This window comes from Jatropha curcas, chromosome 8 (assembly GCF_041381405.1).
Source record: "Jatropha curcas cultivar XTBG-Jc1 chromosome 8, XTBG_Jcur_1.0, whole genome shotgun sequence".
Taxonomy (NCBI): Eukaryota; Viridiplantae; Streptophyta; class Magnoliopsida; order Malpighiales; family Euphorbiaceae; genus Jatropha; species Jatropha curcas.
The window spans coordinates 27,993,597-28,018,190 of record NC_143158.1 but is presented as its reverse complement, the minus strand read 5'-3'; the positions used below and the strand labels follow the sequence as shown (position 1 = coordinate 28,018,190).

The window sequence follows — 24,594 nt, the reverse complement described above, 5'->3', positions numbered from 1 at the left end:
CGATTTGTTGGGTATATCAGAAAAAGGAAGTATTTCAAAAATAAAGAAGGCTTATAAACAACTGGCAAGAAAATATCACCCCGATGTGTCTCCGCCGGAATGCAAAGAAGAGTATACTTCAATTTAGACATTTCACAACACATTTAAAAAAAAAAAAAAAAAAAAAAAACTGCAGTTTCTGACAGTTAGAACGGCTAGAACCGCCGGTTCGAACCGGTACGAACCGGCGGTTCTAACCGGACGGAGAACCGGCGGTTCCAGTCCGGTTCCGACCGGTTCTCTGGAACCGCCTGTTCTGGTTCCTTATTTGCTGGAACCGGAACCAAATCGGATTTTTTCGGTTCTGGTTCCGGTTCGTCCCGATTCCGATTCTCACCGGTTTCGGTTACGGTTCCGAGCCGATTCGAACTGACGGTTCCGGCTCCCGGAACCGTAATATGGCCAAGTCTAGCAGCTATGATTCTTAAAGTAGCCAAATTGGCCTATTTTTTGCGTGGACTTTCATCGAGACATAATAGAAGGATCTATGCAAACACCATATACGGGGGTTGACGCCAGCTCAGTGCTGGTCGCACGAGGACTAGTGTTTCTAGTGGCAGACAGGTGAGGATGACGTCAAGTCAACATGCCCCTAACTTTTACCGGAAAAAAAAAAAAAAGAGTAAATAATTTTAAATAAAAAGAATAACAAATGACTAAATGTAATACTAAATAAAAAATTAATTAATTATCATAAATTACTTAATTAATTTTCACCGTTTAGCTTTAGATAGACAATTTAGTTGTTTTGATTAACAAATTAAGGGTTTGAGCTTCGAAATAAAGAGGTTCAAAAGTTAAAAAATCAGTAATCCAATTTTTAAAAGGCTCATATTTTGGAAACCAACTAGAATTTAAATTGAACCATATTAATTACCGGTTCAGTTCATCAATTTTACCGGTTTATACTAATTTCTGAAGATGCTGATTTTATTATCTGAAGATGCAAATTCCACGTCAACTAAGCACAATATGTAAGTGAAGTACATAAGAATGGACAAGCCGTAAACTAACAAAAAGTCTTTTGAGTTATTGAGTTGGTTTTAGCACAAGAACTAAATCATGCAAGCTTGAATTGGTTCGATCCAAAGCGGACAATATCTTGCTAAGCCGGCAACCCAGTTCAAATAAAGATTTACATTACAATCCATTCCCAATATTTAAAAAGAAAATGAGTTTTCCATCCAGTAAACTCGCAATCCACATTATTAAAAGGATATTCAAATTATAGTTATTAAACTCGAACTGGACTGGTAGGTTGATCCAAAAAATTGATGAACCAGACTGGTTTTGCTCTTGAACCAGCTGAACATGGTTGAATCAGCCTACTCAAACTGGTTCAACCATCCAGATTGATTCATTAATAATTATAATTATTTAATTAGTATATATTATTACATTTTTATAACTCATTAATTGAAATATTAACCCGCTGGTCAAAGTAATGACCCATTTTCTTGGTTCCACAGCCGAGCCGAGTCAATATCCAAGTCAGGTTTAATAACTATGCTTCAAAATATTTCTCCAGACCATAACTACCATTCAAAATATTTCTTAGATAATATCTGCCCAAGAATAAACTGAAAGAACAAGAAACAAGAAGACAAGAACAGATAGCCTGCATGTTTTCCCATGTTTCTTTTATTGATCCAATCAAAAATGGCTGGAAATGAAAGAAATGTCAATGTTCACCAGCAAAAAAACCTTTACATGAAATACTTTCCTCATGGCATAACCTTAACAAATGCCTGAACCTGAAAAAATAAATACAGAAAAGAACTATATATGTGAAAGTGACAAACATCTGGAGCTAAATATCCAGATACTATCTTAGCTATTCCTTTTATGTTTTAATCCTGTTCTCTGCTTTCTTATGTTTCCCACACTCTCCAAACAATGTAAATCGCCCGCTCTTGTGTCTGGAGCGAACAGAGGTCCCTTTAGCCTGTCCAAGTACACAAATAAAACATCTTTACTGAAAGGACACAGACTTTGCTGAAGAGAAGAAAGAATGGGAAATAGCTTTACCTTTCCCTTGAGAGATCTGTTGGCATTCCAACAGAGAAGCCCGCTGCAACCCCCGCTTGCTGAACTTGATTCATATCCCCTAAAGCAAAAGCAAGAATAAGTTTGAGCATTAAAACAAAATATTTACTCATGCTGAATGAAAAACATAAAAAAAATAAAAGTAAAAATAAAAGTATTGCACCATCAAGTAGATGGTTTTGGGGAAATTCTCACATTCTATCACAAAGGTCCTAAAACAAATATTTTGATGATTGAAGGATAACATTCTGAAAATATGATAATGATACTGTACAATCTCCAATTCCATTGACCTTGAATAAAAATTCATCATCTCTCTTAATTCTAGTATGTCCATCATCCAATATGCCTTGGTTCTATCAGAATATTTTGATGCACATGTATTGGCAGTACTCAAATTCCAGCTATAATAAAAAAATAAAGAAGTCCTCAAAGAACTTAGATAGATTCTGCTTCATAATACCTGACCCAATATATGTATAGCTTGAGTGCATAACATTACTTAAATGTGCTTAGGAATCTTCCAACGAGCAAATTAAATCCTATTTCAATTGAAAGCAGTTACAACCAGAAACTGGGCAAAAACTCAGAAATCACATATCATAATTGAATATCAAATAAACAAAAAAATCAAACTTCATAATATCATGAACAAGAATGGCCACAATTTGCTGATTCATTTTTCATTAAAGGGAAATCATTGTAAAAATCAAATTATTTTAAATTTTATGTAAATTGACAAGGTAATGAATGTTAAATAGCTCCTAAAGTACAGAAACTGTGGAAAAAAGTACCCAAAGACATCTTTAATAAGCAATTACGCTGATGAAATGATTATTTATTCTGCTATCTGGAACGAAGCCCATAAATCTTGCCAGTTTTCCCTGTTAAATATGATTCGAGCTTTTAGTAATGTGCCTGTGTGTGTCTGTGCAAACTAGATATTTTGAAATGCATCAGGTCCAGAGAGAAGTGTTGAAGGCTTCTGATAGGAGAACGGTTTCTTGAAGAATGAATAATAACAATCACAAGTCACAACAATCAGAAAAGAAATCAACAAAAAGACTTACAGGTTTTCGTTGTTTGGATAACCCACAAGGTTGTTATCATGCAACAGGCTTGGAGATATTGGATAACGATCAGCCCTCTTACCAATCTGGTCCTTGTAGACCACCATCCTATCCTCCATCTTCAAAACTTTAAGTTCATGATTTAATTCATCTTCCCAATGCTGAGATGACAGGCCCATTGAACTTGCAGATTCCATTTGATTTTGACGATAGTTGTCCTCTTGAGGCAGCACCTGATTCTTCTCAGGTTTCAGACGGCTCAATGATCCAGGCGTGCCTTTCTCTGCTGCCTGTAACCAGGCAGTCTCTAACCTCTGCTCACGGATGATAGATTCTATTCTCTGCATTGGTAATTCCTGCTTTCTTTCTCTCACACCACCATTCTCAGCATCTGGATCAGGCGGTAACTCGGTTGATAAAGCAGTAGACTGAAAAGGACTCTCCCGCAAATTTGAAGATCCTCCTTTCAGCTTGCTCTCCAAATCATTAAAGCTTCCTCTAGATAATTTTAAGGACTCTTGTTGTGAGTCAGAGTAACCATTAAGTAGGTTTGAACTATTTTCTTTCCTTTCCTGCTCATTTGCCAAAGTTGCTTCTGCCCTCTTCTGACCCTGTAACTCACTTTGATTCACACAATTCATAGAATCTACACCATCTGGCACAAGGATAATTCTCACTTCTACGTTGCATCTGAGGACCATTTCAATTGAATTTGTGATACTGCTCATAAACCTTTCAGCTCTGGCTTTAATATCTTCATCCCCAAATGCAACATAAACAACCAAAATACCTGCACGCAGATCCATATTAAACGTAAGGTATAATGATAACACAGGCACAGAGAAAGACAGAAAGGCAAACACACACAGGCATCTACAAACACACATGGTCTTCATTTTTTGGGGAGTCTTTGAGACTAATAATGCAGTCTAAAAAGCATGTAAAATGTGAAAATTACTTCGGCATCTTGATTCTCAATTGTGAAAATTCATACCTAATTCAAAACATGAAGATATAACTAGAAAGAGTATGACTAGCTAAATAAACATAAAATGTTATAAAGATTCTCAAAAAGTAAAACTAAATAAATATATAAATAAAGCAAACCACATTAATCATGCCACATGTAAATAACAACTGGATCAGATACAAACTATAAAAATGCAAGATATTGTATGTGCAGGCCCCTACGTAAAATCAAGGGATCTAGTTGAAAACAAGCAAAATAACAGCTGAACTCATCACGAATGGAATATACAGCTTCTGTTTAGGAATTTGGGAACTTTCATCTCCCATATGAAGTTTTCCAGTTCCAAGTAATCATAAATTTGGTTATAAATTAAACTAAACCACTAGAAATGAGTGTGATTCTAGATTCTATTATCCTTCATAGAGAACATAAACATAATTCAAAGAGGAAAAAAAAAAACTGTCCTCAGATGAATAGCACATCACGAATACAACTAATATGATAAATATCCATCATTACATCAGTTCTCTATAGGATTGAAAAACTAACTTGCAGGACAATAGCTACCACATAAAATATATATATATATATATATATATATATATATATATAACAGTATACAAGCATTTCAATCATAACTTAAAAGTTTAATCCCCCAATGCCAGGAATGTAAGTTTGACCAGAGATAGATAGATCAAAAGTAATGGTAAAGAGAAAAGGAAGAAAAGGATACCATGCATTCTTGGTTTCAGTTTCACTACCAAAAGTGACATACCTTCAAGTTCAGATATGGAAAAAAGCTTTCCATGAGCATGTAGCAGCTGCCTAAGTGTGTTTGAATGACACTTTGCAATACACTTTTCCCAGATATGATCCAACTTGTCTGCATTTCTGTATCTAAATAGCATAGTTTCAACAAGTTCATCATCCCATGAAGCAGTCGAAGTACGGCTATGCATTGTTCGACTAGGAAGGGGCTTAGAACTAAAACCAAATTCGGAATTCTCATTTATTGCTTTATACAAGGAAGCAGGTGAACTTGATCTACGAGACAAATACTGAGCATCTGACTTCTGCTTGTAAATAGTAACTTCTCTTGAAGTGCTTGAAGGATCCTCCTCAGTCGTCCTAGAGCTCTGTCTCCTGCTGCTACTTGACTGAGTAAGATCTGGTGAAGGCACTGAACCAAGCTGTAAGAGAGTAGCAGTGAACCATGTCGAGCGGTCACTTGAAACCCGTAGCTGTTTCTCAGCCTCTGAGAGAAGCTTCAAAGCATGCTTTAATCTCTCCAGTTCTGCTTCAGTCACTACAGAAAAATCCAAGCCATCCATAGCAAATAGATGATTATGCTCGGGAAATCCCAATATATGATACATACATATAATTATCTTCACATGCATTTCTGATTGTGCCATTTATAAGATTAAGGTCTGACCAAATAGTTTCTATATCTCCATACCACTAAACTTCTGTTAAATACAATCTCAAAAACAGCAAATGTTCCTGCTTCAGGCATAGATCTAAATTCATTCACATCTCAAGGAGCACTTCCAATCAAAAACGTAAAAGTGAAGGAGCTCATTTTCATACTATTGTCACAACCAAAAACCAATAAAAGTAATCACAGAATTTAATCTGGTCGTAACAAATCTTTAAAATTTTTTCATCAAATTCTAGGATGTTCCTGTCAGCTTATATGATATGGTAAACCAAATTCACCTAGTTTTCCAAATGTATGCATAAATCTCATTTGCTCTACAAACTCCAAGTTCAGCTGAAAACTCTTTTCCAGTACATTATAAGACTGAAAGTGTTGGTACTCACAGCTTCTTCCACCAAAGAAGGAATTGCTATGCTTGGCATCAACTACATTGTAAGTCCCAGCAATGATGTCCATAATGAGGCTTGCCAGTTGAGACATCAAAACCATTGGATCCACCCCTGAGTCCATCAAGTCCCGAGCCCTTTTCACTGTTTCTGCTGTGTCTGAAGACATTGATAACTCCAAAAGTTCCAGTAGTTTCTCATCTGGAACAACACCTACCTGAAAAAATGGAAAAGAGCAACAATAAATTCAAAATATTCATCCACACAGCAAAAAGATTGAACTTTGAATTATTCAATTAGTTATTTTTACTCAATGAAGATCAAAATATGAATTGAAAGAAATAAATTTAAGTGAAGGATAGAACTCACAAGTTCATTTACAAGAGATGTAGTTATTCTCTTCCCTAACAAACTCAACTGATCTAACATTGTTTCTGAATCTCGAAGTGAACCATCTGCGTTCATAGCAATCAAATCCAATGCATCCAATTCAACATCCAGATTTTCTTCAGCAGAAATTTTCCTCAACCTTGCTACAATATCCCCATCTTTAATTTTGCTAAATAGGTATTTTTGACATCTAGACTGTACAGTACGAGGCACATTATCAGGATCAGTTGTTATGAATATGAATACAACTCGTTGCGGTGGTTCCTCGAGAAATTTGAGAAAAGCCAGCCACATCTTAGAGGGCAACAAATGACACTCATCAATAAGAAAAATTTTATAGCGAGAAGAGCCCGTTGGGGGCCATTGCGAAACCTTCTTCAAAAGGTGACTAACTTTATCAATTCCCTTCTTATTGGTGCCATCAACTTCCCATAGATCTCTGGTCTTACCAGAAATGAAATCAGAACATTCTCTGCAATAACCGCATGGCTTTGTTTCTTCCGTAGACATACAGTTTAAAGCAGAAGCAAAAATCCTTGCTGTTGATGTTTTTCCAGTCCCGCGCGGACCTTGGAATAGATAAACTGGGGCAATCCTTCCCCTGGAAACAGCATTAATTAGGGACTGAACCACAATGTTCTGCCCAATCACTTCACTGAAGAAGAGTGGCTTATATTTCTGGCTCAAGCTTCGAATATTTTCAGGTGTATCTTCCTCTTCCCCATCTCCATTTAGAGCTACAATCTCTAGACCATCTTGACTCCTACAACTAGACCACCTCCTACCATCCAATCTACTCAATGCCTCCAAATCAAGCTCCCCAAAGTTAGTAGAGAGTTCATCATCACTATTACCGGTTTCAATAGATGACCCTCCTCTGTCCTCACTATTTGCAAGCAATGGCAGAAGCCCTTGGCCACTTCTCGAAGTAATTCTTCTCTTATTAGAAATTGATGATGAACGCCTTCGTCTATGATACATTGACTGACTACCACACAATATGCTTGTCCCTTTCCTTCTTATAGTATCTGAAAGGGAAGGAGAGCAACAACTTCCACATGGCCCTCTATGTCTTGGTGTTCTTTTTGACCAATAGCAAGGTATGCCACATCCCTGGCGACCTGGCAAATCCAAATGGTCATCCTCCTCATCATCCCCATCATTCAATGAGGTTGTGGCGGCATCCCAAGATCCAACAGTACTTGGGTTACGAATACAGTACCTATTATAAGAACTAGTTGATAATGCAGGTGTGCTATAAGTGCAAGAAGAATCTTCTTTTCGGCTATTTCTCAATAATTTAGATGGAGAATGTGACCAATTCTTATGTTTAAGTTTTATCAACAATGGGGACGCCCCAGAAATCTTTCTTAAATCCTCAGAATTACTATATTCTTCAGTATCATCAGATTGCTCTACATAGTCATCCCTTCCTAAACCTAAAGCCATTGAAGGATGACTCTTAAGCAATCTTCTTAAGTTCATCTCTTTCTGTTGATATCTAGACAAAATATCCAAATGAGTATTAGTTTTCTTACTCTTTTTCTTGATCCCCATCGCTCTTCTCATTGATGGTGATACAAGACTTGCATCTCTACACCTAAAAATCATTGAAGAAGACCTACTCTCACCCACGTAAGTATCACTTTTAGAATCAGCACCAACATTTCTTGCATCACTCAAGCTATCATCAAGGCTTTCTTGAATTGAACGAGACTCGTAATCTTCATCAGCTTCATTTTTTGCCATTGCACTTTTTTCGCTAGAGGATTTCTGATTCTTCCAATTATACAAAAATACTCTCTTCTCTTTCCCATTCCCATTATTCCTAAAATGGGAATCCAAATGGGAATTATTTGGTATTACATTCTCATTCTCCAACTGCTGCTTCCAAACAGAAGCAGAAGTAGAAGCAGTAGCAGCAAGAGTTGCAGCTACTGCAGATCTAGAAGAACTAAGCGGAGACTTCCATGAAGAAGTAGTACCTGGATCACGCAAAAGTCTAGCTGCCTTTCTGATTTGAGTAAGCTCCTTCTTCAAGTGAAGCCTACTTGGATCAGAAACTCTCATTTCAGACATCTTTCTTTATTTTAACGGAGTTTAACTAATGAATACCCACTAAAAATATAATCTGAGCAAGAAATATATTGAAAAAGAAGAACCCATGAAGGAGAAACCCCATTTACATCACCACCACCCACATTTCTATTTCATATGATCACAAACTAACAAGTATTAATTTTTATGCAAGTAGTAAGTAATTAATACATGAAGTGAAGCATTTATGGTGGTGGGGGAGGTGAAAATGGAGAAAAGATGGTGCTTTTGATAGTAAAGGATGGGGAAGAACAGATCTGACACAAGTTTGACAATGTTGATTACTTGAGTACAGAGGTGGTGGGTCTGTGAAATTGAAGAGATATGAATTAGAAGATATACAAATATATAATAGTTGTGATGAATGTAATGTCTTTTTCTACTTATAATTGACTCCTCCTCTCTCAATCACTAGGGTTTTTAATTTGGCGCCCCAAATGAAATCTTGAAATCTTGAAAGTTGAATCTTTTTTTTTATGCATTGTTTTTTAAGGGGGAGAGATTTTTGGTATTTACCGTATTTTGGAGAATCTAAACAAAAGAAAAAATAAATAAATAAATAAAGGCAAAGCTACTACAAGACATTATAGTAGTTCACACTTCACACTTGTCTTGTCTTGTCTGTTTTTTCATTACTGTAGAAAAACAATTTTCTTTTTATTACTTTCATTGTGATTTTGTCCTAAATGAAATATCATTAGGATCACTCAAGAAATAAGAAATCTTCTTGAAATTTTATGCCAATTTTAGTTATATATTTATTCTTCATATGAATATTGAAGGATTAATATTTAATAACATTATCTATCCTTAATATTTTTCTAAGAGTTTTTATTGCAATATATAAAAAAACAAAATTAATTTTTAAATGCGCATATTAAGAGTGTTTAGTCTGGCTTTTAAGATAACTGAAGAAAATATTACATTATTCTAATAAATTTAGAAAATGTCAATACTATCAAGTGACAATTTTTTTTTTTGGGAGATTTATTATTTATAAGTTGAAAATTATGATTGAAATTAACTCAAGCAAAAAAGGAAGTTTTATTATTAATAATAATTGTTTTGTTGTTGTCAATTCTATCATGTACTTTAAATTCTATAATAAACTAGCATTTTTGTTAAGGAATTCCTTTATAGAAACCCAAAGCTAAATACAAAATCAAAGTACAAATTTGTTTTGTGTGTCACTTTCACTCCAAACTCAATCAACATAAGAATCATTTCATTTCAAATTAAATTGATTAACATTGAGAATTTTTGTTACAAAAAAATTACTAGGTTGAAACAATTTTGTGAGTGGAGACCACTTGTACAAGGAACCCTAATTGTCAATTTCTAGCCACCCACTAAAATTTCTTATGAAATCATTTCCTCATGTTCCTATTTTAAAACCTATTTATTCAATTTTGCTTTTGCTAAAAATTTAATCATTTGATTGTGACTCCTAAACCTTCATTCCACCTTTATATTTATAAATGTAAACAACTATTGATCCAACTAATAATAAATGCTAAGGATGCACATACAAGAAATATATTACTCACTAATTCACAATTTGTTTTAATTTGTGAGCTAAAAATTTCTAGATAAGTAACCCTACCTTAATTCATTATCAAGAAAGAAATTTGGTAAAAAGGGAAAGAAATGAATGGGAAGTAATGGTTGTAAGAAAGCATTTGTTACGAGGCATTGATTTGTTTAAATCGGGTTTATGGCTCCACCGGCGGACTAAGTAAATAAAAATATGAATGTTTGTTGAAATAAAAATATTTTTAACTATACACTGAAAAAAAAGGATAAAGTATAAACATTTTTTAAAAAAAATTTTTCAGCTGATTTGTTCATAGGTAGAGTTATAAACTCAGTCTAAGCAAGTATAATCCTATCAGGAATTGACTTGTTTAGATTGGATTCATGGCCCCATTTATGAATTAAATAAATGTTTGTTGAAATAAGAGTATTTCTAACTATATATTGGGAAAAAAAATAATGTAGGAACACTTAAAAAAAAAAAAAAATTTTTCATCGAATTTTGTCCACAGATGATGCTACGAACTTGATTTAGGTAAATATAATCCTTTTTAAGAGATTTGATGGTAGGCAGCTAAAAATTATACTATTATTCTTAATTATTGATAATTAAAATTATAATTATGAGAGCACTTGATTTAAGCACTTTTCCTTTTATAGTCAACACGATTTCAAGACAAATCTCATAATTCATATCTAATCACAGTAGTTCAACACACCCCACCAATACGAGTGAAATTGACCAAAGGTCATTTTTGTAAATTTGTAAAATTAGAGATGGAGTTACGCCTAACTTTCTTCTTTGGACTGGGAAGCAGTCAAAAAAGGTGCCAATCAGTTAGGCTTTAATTGCGCTGTAAAATTTCAGCCTTCCATAAAACCGAACCTCCGAAACAATTACTTCCTCCATTATTTTTACTAATTTCATTCCGTAATATTTATTACATTTAAAAATATAATTTATTTTAAAATATTTATTATATCGGTGATTTTAAAGAATTATAAATATTATTTTTCATATTTATTCTTTATATATGATCAATAATTATTACTTCAATTTAATAATTTTCTTAGAGAAATATTAAATTAAGGATAATATAGTAAATTTATTCAATAATTTATTGTAACTTATATAAATTTAATGATTTTTTTAAAAGATGTGAAATTTCAAATATGACAAGTAATATGGAATAGAGTTAATATATAAGAACAATTAATTTTTCAACAAAATTAAAAGTAGTTTAAGCAATTTTTTTGATAATTTTTTTTCCTAATTTACCCTTAATATCTCATTTATTCCTCCTCTATTATCAATATATGCCTTAAATTATGTTTCAATCTTAAATGAGACTTTTTAAATGATTTGTTGGAATGAAAGGAATACAAACTGTTGGAAAAATAAAGTTTATACTCTGACCTATAGAGAAAAATTTGTTTTTTGTCCTTTATTTATGTGGAAATATGAAAATTTGTACTCGTTTAACCTTCTAACTGCCTTTTGTTATTGAAACTTATTTTAAATATTGCGCAATTTTTTAAATATTCGACAAAATCTGTAAGAATTCCTTTCAATGAATCAACTTGAAAATTTTGTAGTATTTTTCTATTCAAACTCCATTTTAATCGGTGCTCATATAACCTATACGAGCATTTTTTTTTTTCGACGGTAATTGATGTAAAAAATTCATTCTCCAAAATTTATTCACATTAAATGCTTATTTATATATATATATTTTTTTGTCACTCTCTTGAGAATCTCTCGTACTAAAAGCTTTAAAAAGGACTAAAATAAAGATAAGATAAACTTTTCACATTGACATGGTTTTTAAAGTTATCAAATTAGGAAAAATTTTCTATATAAAAAAACCCTCCAAAAAGGAAATCTTTTCTATATAAAAAGAACGGACAGAGTAAATAAAAATGACTAAGAAAACAAAATTCAACTATTCAAAAATCCTCATTTTCAAAAAAAAATTCGAGTTTGAGTTTGACTCATTAAAAGTATACTCGAATTTTAATTCGAATGGGGTAGCTCAATGTTAAATAGGACTTGTAGGGTTAATTATTATGGCTTAGGTTATAGGTTCGATCTTTTAAAACGCAAAACTTTTCCTGGGCCAGCTCCTTTGCCTCCAAAAATGAGACTAGATTAGTCATGTTTTCTGTCTCCAATTAAAAATTCAAGTAAAGGAATTTGTTGAGCTTTTTTTTTCAAGATTACTAACACTAACACATGCATATTTTAGAAAAAGAAAAAGAAAATTAGCGTCTAATGATATAAGTGAAACTATTTTAAGATTTAGATGCTAATATAAACCTCGCTAATGTAAAAAATTTATTTAAATTTTTATTTATTAATGGCAAAATAAACTTCAATTTTTTGATGTTTTTCAATCGGACTTTATACTTTCTTTTTATGTTGATTATAATTTGAAATTTTAATATCACTTGTGTATTTTTTTTTTTTTTACCTAATGCTATAAATTAATAATTTACCTACTTTTACTTTTATTAATTTATCCTAATTTGAATTTTAATTTCAATTTCACTCCACCGTAGGTGAGTTATAGTTTCAATTAATTCAATTGGCATTTGTCCATATATAATGGATTGATTAAAGTTATTAAAATTTTCATGATTTTCATGTTGTAGGGAAGGTTCTTTTAAGCTCATTTCTCCCTCACATGATTCTTTTTCTTCCTCAAGCAATATCTCTAAAAAGGTCTTTATGTATTATTTATTATATAGGTGTATCAAAATAAATAATAAATACTTTCTCACCTATGTATTATTTATTTAATTATTTTCCAAAGCATTATCTTAATTTTCTTTTTCAAAAACAGAATTACATTAAAGGGCTTGCTTATAATAGTGCCAGTCACAAGCAGACAAGTCTTTAGCTCAAAGTTTGGTCATCAGTCACTTTATCCTCTTTCTATTAAATTATTAAATTGAAAGAGCATGTGATGAAGCTAACACAAAAGACCTCTTTTGTTCATGTCTCTGTCTATTATTCTAATTTGATATCAATTTATCAATCACTTTCCCTTTTTACCCCTAAAGAGACTTATTTAATTGGTAGAAACAGAGACTTCTCATTCTCTCTCTCTCTCTCAACATGTGATTTGATGGTCAAAAATGGATTTTGTATATAAGAAGTAACATGGTAATTAAGGATAATTAATTAATTAATTAATTAATTCTTAATTTGGACTAGAACATGCATTTCTGTGTTCAAACAAATGCCAAATCACATGCTGCTTTTAACTATATATCCATTTGCTTAATAGAAATGCAATTAGCCACTTTTGCTACCATTTTGGAAGACAACTAGAATATCTACTCATTTAATTGACATGAGGTTATTATAAATTAAATCTTATATTAAATAATAACTAAATAATTTATAATTGAATTAATTTTATATAAAATAAATCACTCAATGCCTATTCTTTTATAAGTTCATGTATGTGTAGACTCATAAATTTTAATGTAAATGAGAGTTTATAGATTGTTAGACTCGTGTTTTAGTCTCTTCGTAAGACGAGAGTTGATGGAGATCGATATTTTAGCATGTCCATGTGTAGTGGTATAACTATCTTATTTCAAGGGATTACTCGTTTACTCTCACTCCTATTTTATTAATTAGTATTTAAATATGTGATAAAATACCAAAAATAATTTTTTTTTCCTTCATTTTAAATTTCATAATAATTGCATGTGCAATATGCCTTTAAAACGCAAGTAAATTACCAGTTATGTTTGATCTAGTTGGTCTTCTCACTTATGTAAAGAGTGAGAAGCCTTGAATTCGAATTTTCTCGACTACAAGAATTATCATCAATTTGGTGAGCAAAGAGTTTCACGTGAAGTTGATGAGCAAGGATTAGTCATTTAAGGATCAGTTGATACTAAGAGATGAAAGACAGTTCATTAGTTATAGATTGAGTGTTTGAAATTTAGCCAATGGTGAGGATAGAGGAGGCAGCAGCATTTAGACAGAGGGCAATGCTATAATTGTGAGTTGTGGCAAACCTAAATCTTAATGCTTTTTCTTGTTTATTGATAAGGGAAATCCAAAACAAAAAGGACAGAAATTATTCCTTTAACATAAATTTGTTAAAGAACATATATAAAGAAGAAAGAACCAATGTTTCCATTATTAATCAAAATCCACAAACAACTTATCAAGTATTGACAAAAGAGAAGATAACAAAAGAAAATTTGCTGTTTGATTTGATTTGATCCCACCACTATCTATAATCAATAAATGATGATGATGATGAGGTTTAGGGATTTTAATGATATATCATATTACTTTTTCTATGCACAAAAGCTTGTGTTTAAAAGAAGAAAGTGGCCTAAGATGACATTTAACTCCTTTAGAGGTTGTTTTTTTATGATGGAGACATGAGAAACATCTCCACTCTTGTTGTTAGGCAAAATAGGGAATTATTGTTCTTAAGTTGAGATGACAATTATCTTTTTTTTTTTTTTTTTTTTTTTTTTTTAAGTTCTTTCTTTTATTTTCTTGAAGTTTATAACCATTTTTAGAGGTTAAAGTGCTAAACTTCTAGTACATAAAATTTCTTCACCCATTTTGTTAAAATTCATCCTTTGTTATCTTTACTGTTTAGGATTAATTTTGAAATAATGTTGCTAAACGCAATAAGTGAAATTAAGGGAATACATTAAATTTATATCAATGAAGTATGACTTTTTTTTTTTTTAGGAGAAATCAAATTAAAAATTTCATTAATTGAAAACTGTATACAGATATGAGATACAGATAAATATGTTTATATATTTTTGTATAAGAAGTTTAAAAATAAACCACTTTTACAAAGAATAAAAAAGCACAATCTGAATTTGAAATATCTAATCGAGTTGACAAAACATAATTTTTATATCATAGGTGATTGCTTGCTCCACTTGGTGAATATTTATGGCAACTGTTCTTCTCCATGGTCTTTCTACAAATTAGATCTGTGTACCTTTAAATTTTTTCCTTCTATTGGAGATGAGATATGAACTTCTTTCTGCATAACTATCTAAATAATAAAAGACGCTAGATAAAATCACTATAATGGTGATATTAATAACTTAGAACTAGATCTGAGAGCAAAATTCCAAGATATGGGCAACAATAAATCTTAATATTTGGACCACAATAACTCAAATTTGCAAACACACCTGAGAATTATTTTTGGAAAAGAAGAAATAAAAAAGGGAAAGGTGTAACCACCGGTAGCGGCCTGCAGAAGAAGAAAAGAGGGCTTTTAGGTTTTAGGTTTTGAAAAAAAGACAGAGAGAAATAAATGAAATAGGACTTATTTGTTTGTTCACCTTTCCTTTTATTTTATTTATTATTGAAAGTTTATGCATTATAATTAATAAAGTAATTAAATCACTTAAATTATATTAAAATTAGATGGTTTTCCACGCTTCATGCGAATGTATAGTATAACTATATTCTTGTTAATTGAAAAAATATTAGTTTTTATCCCTACCATAATTTAGTTAAAATAATTAAAATATATAAATTTTATTAAGTTCTTAAATTTGAAGAATCTCTTATTCTTACCTAGAATTAAAAGAATTTGAATTGTTAAAAAGAAAATAAGTTGCTGTCCTCAAAAAAAAAAAAAAAAAAGTTGCATAATTAAATACAATCAAGGCAAGGGTAGATGAGAAAATTGAATCACGAACTAAATTGATTTTATTCAGTTTAATTTAATTTTTGTTTTTATTTCAAGTAATTGAAATTTTGTTTTTCAATTTTAAAACTCATCAAAATGTAATCAAAATAATTAAATTTCTTCAAATACCATAATTGAATTTTAAAACTCATAGAAATGAAGAGTTAATTATTATTTAATAATAAATAAATAATGAGAGACAAAAAAATGACTTAAAAAAAAAAGAGAAATATTAAAGAATTTATCAATCAAGACAAAGCAAATTCTAAAATATTAAAGTCTCACCTCTCTTAAAAAAATGCCACGTCAACTCATTGCAAAAATTTCATATTTTTCCGTCGTGCACGCGCGTGTGTATATATATACATATATATATGATAATTACCTTATTTAATTCAACAAGGATATTACATCTCATACTGTATACATGTGAATCATGATGTGGGTGTGTGCACATGAAACAGAGATTACAAGTAATGAACTTTAATTTAGTGATATTATAATTATAATTATAATTATAATTATAATTACTTTTGGGTTTAAGATAAAAAAAAAAAAAAAAAAGCATCTTCTTGTAGATTTTATTACTTTTGATACAGAATTAAATCAGCAGTTCTCACTAATTCACATTTTCTCCAAAAGTAAGAAAGTAAAAAGATAAAAGCTATCATAATGGCTGCTGCTGCAGCTTACAAGCTTTTTATTTGGAAATATTATTTTAGGATCTTCTGTCAGTCTTTTACCAGACCTCAAATGCAGCAAAATTTTCTGAAATTAAAATAATAAAAAGAAAAGGTAATTTTTCATACAAGAATGGAGCAACAATGAGAATACAAAAAACCAAGAAAACTTCTGCTTCGAAGACTCAAGAATTCAGGTGTAAAATTCTCTCTGCAAGCAACAAATCATCAGGGGTTGTGACCTGCCGATCATCCTTATTTCAGCAAATTGATTTGTGAATCAAATAGAACAATTAGCTTCAATATCATGGAGAAAAGAAAAGGTTCTATATTTCGTATATTGGGTTTCACTTGACTGTCTACGGCTTCCATTACATCTCATATTATGACATAAGTAAGCAGTTTTTGTATCGGCGAAAAATCTCATTAATATGGTTGAGAAAATTATGAAACCCTGTCTGATATACCAAAAATTGCATAAAATTTCATAGAATTCATTTGATTTCATTTTTTCATATTTGGTATGAATCAAAAAGCATTTTACTTGCACAGATTCAATTTTATGAAATTCAATATAAGTGAACCAAATTCTATCATTTATGATATATATTATATATTTCATTAGAGACATTCTGCAAGTATACTGGTACTGCACTATAATACCTCTCAGGCCAAGGTTCATGAATTAGACAGTTCAATTTACCTTGATGTTAGTGTAAGATCCTTCGGTGATGAACACGGGATGTTTAAGGTGCTCCACAATAGACACATCATCAGTCACTTCAAGACCACCTCTGTAGAGAAGAACAAAGTCAAAATTTATTTAGCATTTCAGAATTCACTAATAAGACAGGGAAAGAAAACCTTGGACAAACATAGTTTTTTATGAGCAATTTTTTTTTTTTCACAAAGCAATTCTATACACAAATTTTACAGCAATTAGGAGATAATAAAGCAGTTAGTATTTTTAGCAAATAGAATTAGGGTGCCATTGCTATTTGCAAGTAGCATATTTTGAGCCAAAATTAAGAGTAATATTTTTGGTCCAGTGGATATAATTACTTTCAAATAGAACTTTCTATTGGCCAAAAGCTGATTTAGGGAAAGCTTCAAATCCAAGTTCTTCCCAAAATTTGAAAATTTTTCCAAAATCAGTTTTGGGTTTAGTTAATTAAAAAAAAAAAAAAAAAAATCCATTGCAAGTAGCTAGATCTATTGGACCTATAAAATTACTTCTAATTTTGACCTAAAATCTGTTACTCACAATAGCAATGTGCTTAGGCAGTTGGTACTTTCAGTAAATAGAACTGTATGGTTTGCTCATCACTGATTGAGCTAAGGCCATACTTCTACCATCAAAGATGACAAATCCCATCTTAAAATGAACTCTATGATCATCAACTATAGTCTATACATACCATGTGTTCATGCATGCAGAGATAAAAGCACGACTACACTAATCAACTAATCCATGTAATTATGTCTATTTGTCACAGACCAAAATCTCTAGCAGTAATATATATAAAACCCTCCTAATATAGATTTTTTTTTTCTTTCTCTAAGAGAATTTTGGAACGTAAGCATAGAACACAGTATTTTTGTCAGATCATAGAATATATTCAAACTTCAGAAAATGTGCTACTAGTAAAAGACCTCTGAATTATTGATGCACTATCAACATACTCTGAGAAAATAGTTCCAGAATATTGCTTATTGGAAATATCTATATCACACAAAATGATAAAAGCATAAAATACCTATTCACAAGCTCAAAGCCTTTTCTAAGCAACTCGGGCTTCATCACCTGTATAACAAGCAATCTACATAAAGAGCAAGTATTTAAATTCCTTTTGATAATGTCCAATTCTACTTATACTAAACCTGTGGAGTTTGCATTTCCCAGAGTGTTTTGCGATCAAGAGTTCTCACTACAAAAGAATCAGTATTTGCCTGCACATAGATAGGAAACAGATTATAAAATCAATTAAGTGAAAGAATTTCTAGTAGGATTGAATTAACGGCATGCCTAGTTTAAGGAAACGAAATAAAATAAGCTCAATCTATCAATTTAAGCATTGAAAGTATAGTGACAAAATGTAGGCAACAATCAATGACAATAATATTATTTCTTTATACTAAAGTTACTAACTTATCTAGAGAGCTTAATGCTATCAAAAAATTGAAAACCCAATGATACAAAGAAATTAGGAACAATTCACATACAGAATGGAAAAAGAAAGGCCTATAAGGGGATAAAAAAAAGAAAAGACAACGCTTCTCAGCTACTGTGCAAATAATGGAAGGCAACAAATCCAATCTTGGTACTTTAGTATGGTCATGCATTATGCTAGTTGTTATTAGTTGCTTTCTTAAGGTTAATCAATTTAATAGCGAGATTTTCTAGAACATTTTCCAATCAACGACACTAAGCAACATAATAAAAAAAATGTACATTTATTACTAGGGAAGGAGTAACTAGTCTATAAATCATATTCTATTTTAAGTCTCCAAACTCTTCCTTGGATAAGGCCACTACAGCACTTATATCACAATGAGGAACGGCCTTTACAGCCAATCCTGCTAATTCAGCCCCAGTTTGATGTGATATCTAATTACCAGTGTCATAACAGGGAATATTGTATCAGTAAGCCCAAATTCTGATCTATAATGGCTGAAACATATCAACCACATGTAAAATTATGTTTTCCATGCCAGTTGACCAATAATATTGAACAGTGTATCAGATGACACTTTTACCCCAATCAAGCATTCACAATTTTCTGTTTTGTACAGGGTAACCAACAACCAAGGTATTAACCAAACGTCTACATCACTTTTTATACAAGGTGACTAAGTCATAGTATCGAAAACTCAACATTAGACAATGCCAATTTGATTGGTTCCTCATTCTGTGACAAAACTTGTGCAAAGGCTAGAGTTCTAATATTGAATTGATACTAACAGGCAAATAACCATTGAAAAATCAAATGGTTATCTGAAACAGCCAAACAGGTTTGGGTCACAATTAGGACTGGAGGTTCATCCATGAGGAGGAAACCACAATACATTGCTTTTCTTTGAATTTTGTTTTGATTAAGTCTTAATGTCTTAATTTAAATTTAAATTATTTTATTATTTTGGACATGATGACAAATCACTAAATGAATCATCAAAATGTCTTCGGTTGTGCCACTGCTTCCATGCTAGCAGCATTAGTTACAAATTTAAAATGAATAGATCTGCATGTCCATTCTAGAGACCATAACACCAGATTATATGTAACTATTCAAAGCCATTTGATGCCAGGGACAGTTTTTCCATCTTGTACAAATACAAAAAAAAAAGAAAAGAAAAGAATAAGATAATATTCAATATTGAAGAATGTCAACGTCTAGTGATTTATATATACCTCCTTGATTGTGGCTTTGACAGGAACACCAAGAACAGCTGCTCCATTTATCCAAGCATCTTTGAGGACCTAGTGACAAGTGATGGCCTTTTGATTTGGTAAGTCAAATCAAGAATGAAATAAAAAGTATAGAAAAAGAAAAAGGTGGGAAAAAAGAGACAAAGCTTCATACAAAATCAGGATAAGTATACTATTTAAATTATGGATTATACGATGAATTTGAAGCCCATAAAGTTTCATTTGTATTTAAATAACAAAGTAAATATCATTTGCTCCATCGCACAAAACCTCCTCTTATATCTTCCAGACACAATGGGGATGTACTGTTCAAACCAATATTATTCTCTCTTTTTCTAATTTTAACTTGCTTTCATAAAAGAAATCAAAAAAAAAAAAAAAAAAAATCCTTCATCGCTTGAAATCTAGTGCTGCATAAAATAACCATCTGTTTGAAAACTTTGTTGTATGAGCAGTTAAGTTCTAGAAATAGCAGAAGCCAATGAACAAGAGATGTATAAGTAAGAAAAGAATCTTATTCAAACCTTTTCTACATCTGCAGATGTCACCAATGGCCTTGCTGAGTCATGGACACAAACAAGCTCAGAGTTCAAATCAATTGCCTGCAAAGGGAATGTAATGATTAAAGAACAAACATTTTCCAACACCAACACTGACCAGTCAGAAAGCTAGTTAATTAGGAATTCTTTTTATTTATTAATAGTCTTATTTTTTTACCCAATGTTCATAGTAATTAATTAACTATTATGAAAACATTTAATACAATCCAAAAATTCTAGCATTCAAGGACCATTTTTTGTCATCAAAATTATTATAGATAAAGCCCTCTTTTTCACTTTTTCATTATGTTTCATAAATGAATTGTTTAAGGGGACTTTTATCGCTGATCTGCAGAGACATTGGAGACCTTGTCTGTTGTAGCATAGGCTTTCTTGTTTGTATTTATATTATTGCTTCCAGAAGAATTTCTTATCCTCCTTTTCTGTAATTTTCTTCCAAGGACTTCTCTATATATACCTTTTTTTTTCCCCCTTGTTAACTAAATCTTTTTTTTCTCTTTTTTAATCACAGAAGAAAGAAGACCAAAATAAAAGCCAACTTGCCCTTAAGGTGTCAAGACCCAAAATTTCCCACGGCAACACAGACACTAAAGTATGATAAATTGCTAATTCAAAAGAAAAAATTTTACTTTAGACTAAAACGAGTAATCAAAGACGTAAATCACTGGCATCATCATAATTTCAACATTTTCACTCATCCAATAAGTTACATATGACCATAATGTGCCGTGATTAACGAAAGAATAGAACACACATCAAATATTGAAAGCAAAAGAACTTAGAAAGCCATACATAAGTAATCTGCTCAGGTTTTCAGCACGAAACTTCCTACGATGCAGCCTACTCTTCTAACTTTCCTTTATTATCTTCCTTTACTTTTTATTTGCAAATGCTAAATGCCTTTGCCCCAACAGCAGTTGAGGAAGGAGACTATGTTGAACATTTTACAATTGACATCTTATACTTGCCAGATTCACCTCTTACATCAATAATTTAGAAGTGATTTTTAGTAAGTAAGAAAAAGCAAGCTTAAGAAGGAAACAATAAGAAAAAGGAAAAGCATGTTATGACAAAGGAGATAGAGCCTATGGTAGAATTCACCTGAAGGCCACTGTATACAGAATCTTGTCTCTCCTTCCCAGGCAGCGCAAATTTGAGGTCCACATTGATACTTTCTCTGGCACCTGATAAGATCATAAAGCGGTTTAAACTCTTTATGTTAAAAAGGTTTAAGATAAACCAAAGCAGAATGCATGCAATGTAAAAGAACCCAACACATAACCAAAAGCATAGATGCATATGCATGCCAGTATGTGTGCAAACACATGCATGTGCACAAAGAGAGATACCAAACCTTCAAAAATATCTTGATAGGATGGATCACAGACTACAACAATCTCTTTTACTGCAGCCATTTTTGAGAATGTGTAGAAACTGCCAAAATAATGGAAATAATTTCAGAAGCAATACTGTTGTTTAAGCGCTAAAATTATACTTAAGAAGCCCATCTATGCAACCTTTCCACTGAAAACTATACAGACATGAAAATGGTCAAAATGTTGCAGTTGGCAGATTATTGAATATCCATTCACCTATCAGATTAACAATAAATAGTGCCAACAAGGAAACTTTGAACGTTATACCGAACTGCTCATAGCAACAGCTTGGCATGTCACAAAATCTGTCAGTTCTTAATGAAACAACCTACAAATTGTGTTCATTTTTTGATGCACTCAGGAATCATATTTCAATTGATTCATCTAACTTTTAGTCAAACTGTAAGGGGCATCATAAATCTATACATCCTATTCTTATAGATTATAAAAATATATATTTTTTTCCTACAGCTGCAAAACTTTAAATTAATTTTTTTCAAAATGGAGCTTTCCCAGTAACCGTTGTCATTTACCTGTACAAAGCAATTGGCTGGCCTAAAAGCGGTAGATACTGCTTTGGCATGTTTGCCTATTTGCACAAAGATAATAAAACTGTCATCTGGAAGATGAAAATAAGTAACTATAGATAATGAAGAATATGCAATTTGTTTTATGAGGACAAATGTGCACATGCATGTATACTAAGACCATTGTTGACATAATCACATAAAGACATGCACCTAAAATTGACAAAAGTACAAAATAGCAGTTTCCTTTGGAAAACAACAGTTAAGCAATGAAATGCATAGTCTTGAAGCCACAGGTCATTAAAAAGCTTAAAAAGGAAAATCAATTATCTAGTCTTAGAATACAACTAACAAAAATTTGTGCAAAACACTGTTCCTTATATCTTTCAGATTCATCACTCACCAATCAAATTAGTCATTCAAAATCCTAAATCTCAATCTGACGTATTCCTGAGATATTCCGGCATCATATAGCCATTATTCTTACCTAACATACATATTCTACTCCAATTCAACTCAGAGACACTCAAGTTTTTTCTTCCCTAAATCAGAATCCAACATATAAGCAATTAATGCAGATTCATCGCATATCCCACATCATAAGTGCATTAATTTTAGAGCAGCCATCAAAATTGAATCATTGCATTCTGTTTTACATAGCAATTAAAGGAACAATTATTGGTGTAAATGTGAATACAATTTAAACACACAAAAAGGAAATGCAAGCAAAAACATCCTAAGATGCCATTGTTTAAAACAAGAACTAAGAGTAATAACAAAGCAACATACACCCATTCTTTTTCCCTTCCCTCCAGCCAACAGAATGACCGAAGCACTCTTCTCTTTCACGGTTTCAGAGCTCTGAAGACCAAAGATAACGATTACAAACAATTGTCAGATTTGAAACAATTAGGCTAGCAAAAACCAAAATAATATATACTATTACTACAAGGATGTTAGTTGACTACTAAATACTTAATTTTTCAGTCTTGGCAGAGCATTTGATGGTGGTAGTTGCAATTCTGGGAAACTTTTGGATACAAGAAAATTTATGGCCTGAAAAAAAAAATGCAAAACCCAGATTAGAAAAAGCATAACTAAATCACAGTAAAAACAAGATCACTAATTTATCACATAAAAAGGGAAGCTTTTGACTTGCCCGAGGATTTCGAGTATGCAGCTGGTAAGAGAAAAGAATTGGCGGGAATTTGATGATTATTGCACGGAAACAATGAATTAGAATAAGATTTAAAAGAAGGAGAAGGAAGAGTAGAAAGGTTCATGTGAAGAAGATGACCCATCTCTCTATCACTCGTCTTCTCTTCTCTGTTCCCTCCTTTCTTTTTCTCTCTAGTGAGCGAGAGAACAAGAAACGAGTACAGACAAAAACCTCCAGCAGCATGTGTGTGACTGCTGAATAAGTGGTGTTATTGTTAATCCATTTTCCATGCCGTTTTGTTTTTTTTTTTTTTTTTTAAATTTTGAATTTATTGAAGTCTTGGTTGTCGTCTAAAAATATTCAAATATTTTATTATTATTTTATAACATAAAAAACAAATGGGTCAACATTAGACATCGGAAGATTTGAACCTCCAAAACCCATTATGCCAAAAGGATCTTTCAGAAGAATAACCTTTTTTCATGGTAAATTATAAATTATAATTGGATGCCTAAATTATATTTAAATTAATCTTTAAATTTTTTTATATTTAAAAAATAAGCATGACATTCTTAATTTATGTTTATTCTAATTTTGAATCATTCTATTTCAAAAGTGAATTATTTTCATTTAAAAAAAAAAACATATTCGGTCAAAAAATGAGTGTAATTATTTTTTTTTCGGAAGGATTTAATAGTGAGATAAAAATATAAATTAGAGACGTCATAATCACTTTTTAAATGTAAAGAGATTTAAGTATTAATCTGAGTATAATTTTTAAAATATAATTTAAAAATTCAATTATATTTTATTTTTTAAAAAATAAAGGAAGTAAAGGGGTTGTTTTTTATACTCTAATTAAGTCAATATTGTAGCAATTTCGTCCATTGAGGGTCAACACTATTTAGTCAAAATTAGACAAATAGATTCAAATATTCTTTATTTTTTCAGTTTGATTTAATTTTAAGTGTGCTAAATTTGATTAGTTTATAATTTTTTATTCGGTTTTAATAATTTACTCATATTTGAAGAACTATATTATTATTATTATATTATTATTATTGCTAAAAAACATTAAAATTAAAATTAAAATTAAATTAATTCTGAATTTAAAATGAATAAAACGAGTTAACTCCAAACTGAATCGCGGATTGAAACGACAACAGATATCTCGACTTAATAAGAGAGAAGAGG

General features: G+C 31.5%; 2 protein-coding genes across 5 annotated transcripts; both read right to left on the bottom strand.

The window, feature by feature from the left end:
- Positions 1 to 1,653: 1,653 nt before the first annotated feature.
- On the bottom strand, positions 1,654 to 8,954 carry STI (AAA-type ATPase family protein). 2 transcript variants are annotated; one of them, XR_002285002.3, is made up of 7 exons: positions 6,322 to 8,954; positions 5,950 to 6,169; positions 4,901 to 5,431; positions 3,156 to 3,945; positions 2,549 to 2,627; positions 2,068 to 2,146; positions 1,938 to 1,984 (listed from the first exon to the last, which is right to left on the bottom strand). XR_002285002.3 is itself a non-coding variant. In XM_012223441.4 (6 exons), the coding sequence occupies exons 1-6, from the start codon at positions 8,419 to 8,421 to the stop codon at positions 1,883 to 1,885; spliced, it is 3,822 nt and encodes a 1,273-aa protein (XP_012078831.1). In that variant the 5' UTR covers positions 8,422 to 8,951; the 3' UTR covers positions 1,654 to 1,882. The 2 variants fall into 2 exon arrangements, 1 of the variants encoding a protein (XP_012078831.1); XM_012223441.4 differs by lacking the exon at positions 2,549 to 2,627 and having other exon boundaries at positions 1,654 to 1,984; positions 6,322 to 8,951.
- Positions 8,955 to 16,223: 7,269 nt separating this feature from the next.
- ISPD (Nucleotide-diphospho-sugar transferases superfamily protein) lies at positions 16,224 to 23,663 on the bottom strand. Of its 3 annotated transcripts, none has more exons than XM_020681478.3 (12): positions 23,401 to 23,663; positions 23,221 to 23,297; positions 23,031 to 23,102; positions 22,248 to 22,303; positions 21,693 to 21,772; positions 21,440 to 21,522; positions 20,303 to 20,380; positions 19,761 to 19,829; positions 18,233 to 18,301; positions 18,109 to 18,155; positions 17,055 to 17,145; positions 16,224 to 16,439 (listed from the first exon to the last, which is right to left on the bottom strand). In XM_020681478.3, the coding sequence occupies exons 1-12, from the start codon at positions 23,540 to 23,542 to the stop codon at positions 16,296 to 16,298; spliced, it is 1,008 nt and encodes a 335-aa protein (XP_020537137.1). In that variant the 5' UTR covers positions 23,543 to 23,663; the 3' UTR covers positions 16,224 to 16,295. The 3 variants fall into 3 exon arrangements, with proteins under 3 accessions (XP_020537137.1, XP_020537138.1, XP_012078830.1); XM_020681479.3 differs by having other exon boundaries at positions 16,224 to 16,605; positions 23,401 to 23,662; XM_012223440.4 differs by having other exon boundaries at positions 16,224 to 16,593; positions 23,401 to 23,661.
- Between the last annotated feature and the right edge of the window lie 931 nt (positions 23,664 to 24,594).

Excerpts from the sequence above, each read along its gene's own strand:
- STI (XM_012223441.4), bottom strand. The coding sequence starts at position 8,421 with ATGTCTGAAATGAGAGTTTCTGATCCAAGTAGGCTTCACTTGAAGAAG. Across the intron at positions 2,147-3,155 it reads TATCCAAACAACGAAAACCT|GGGATATGAATCAAGTTCAG; the intron begins GTAAGTCTTTTT and ends CTTTTGCTTTAG. Across the intron at positions 1,985-2,067 it reads ACAGATCTCTCAAGGGAAAG|GCTAAAGGGACCTCTGTTCG; the intron begins GTAAAGCTATTT and ends GTACTTGGACAG.
- ISPD (XM_020681478.3), bottom strand. The coding sequence starts at position 23,542 with ATGGGTCATCTTCTTCACATGAACCTTTCTACTCTTCCTTCTCCTTCT. Across the intron at positions 23,103-23,220 it reads GCTCTGCCAAGACTGAAAAA|AGCTCTGAAACCGTGAAAGA; the intron begins TTAAGTATTTAG and ends TTTGGTCTTCAG. Across the intron at positions 19,830-20,302 it reads CATCTGCAGATGTAGAAAAG|GTCCTCAAAGATGCTTGGAT; the intron begins GTTTGAATAAGA and ends ACTTGTCACTAG.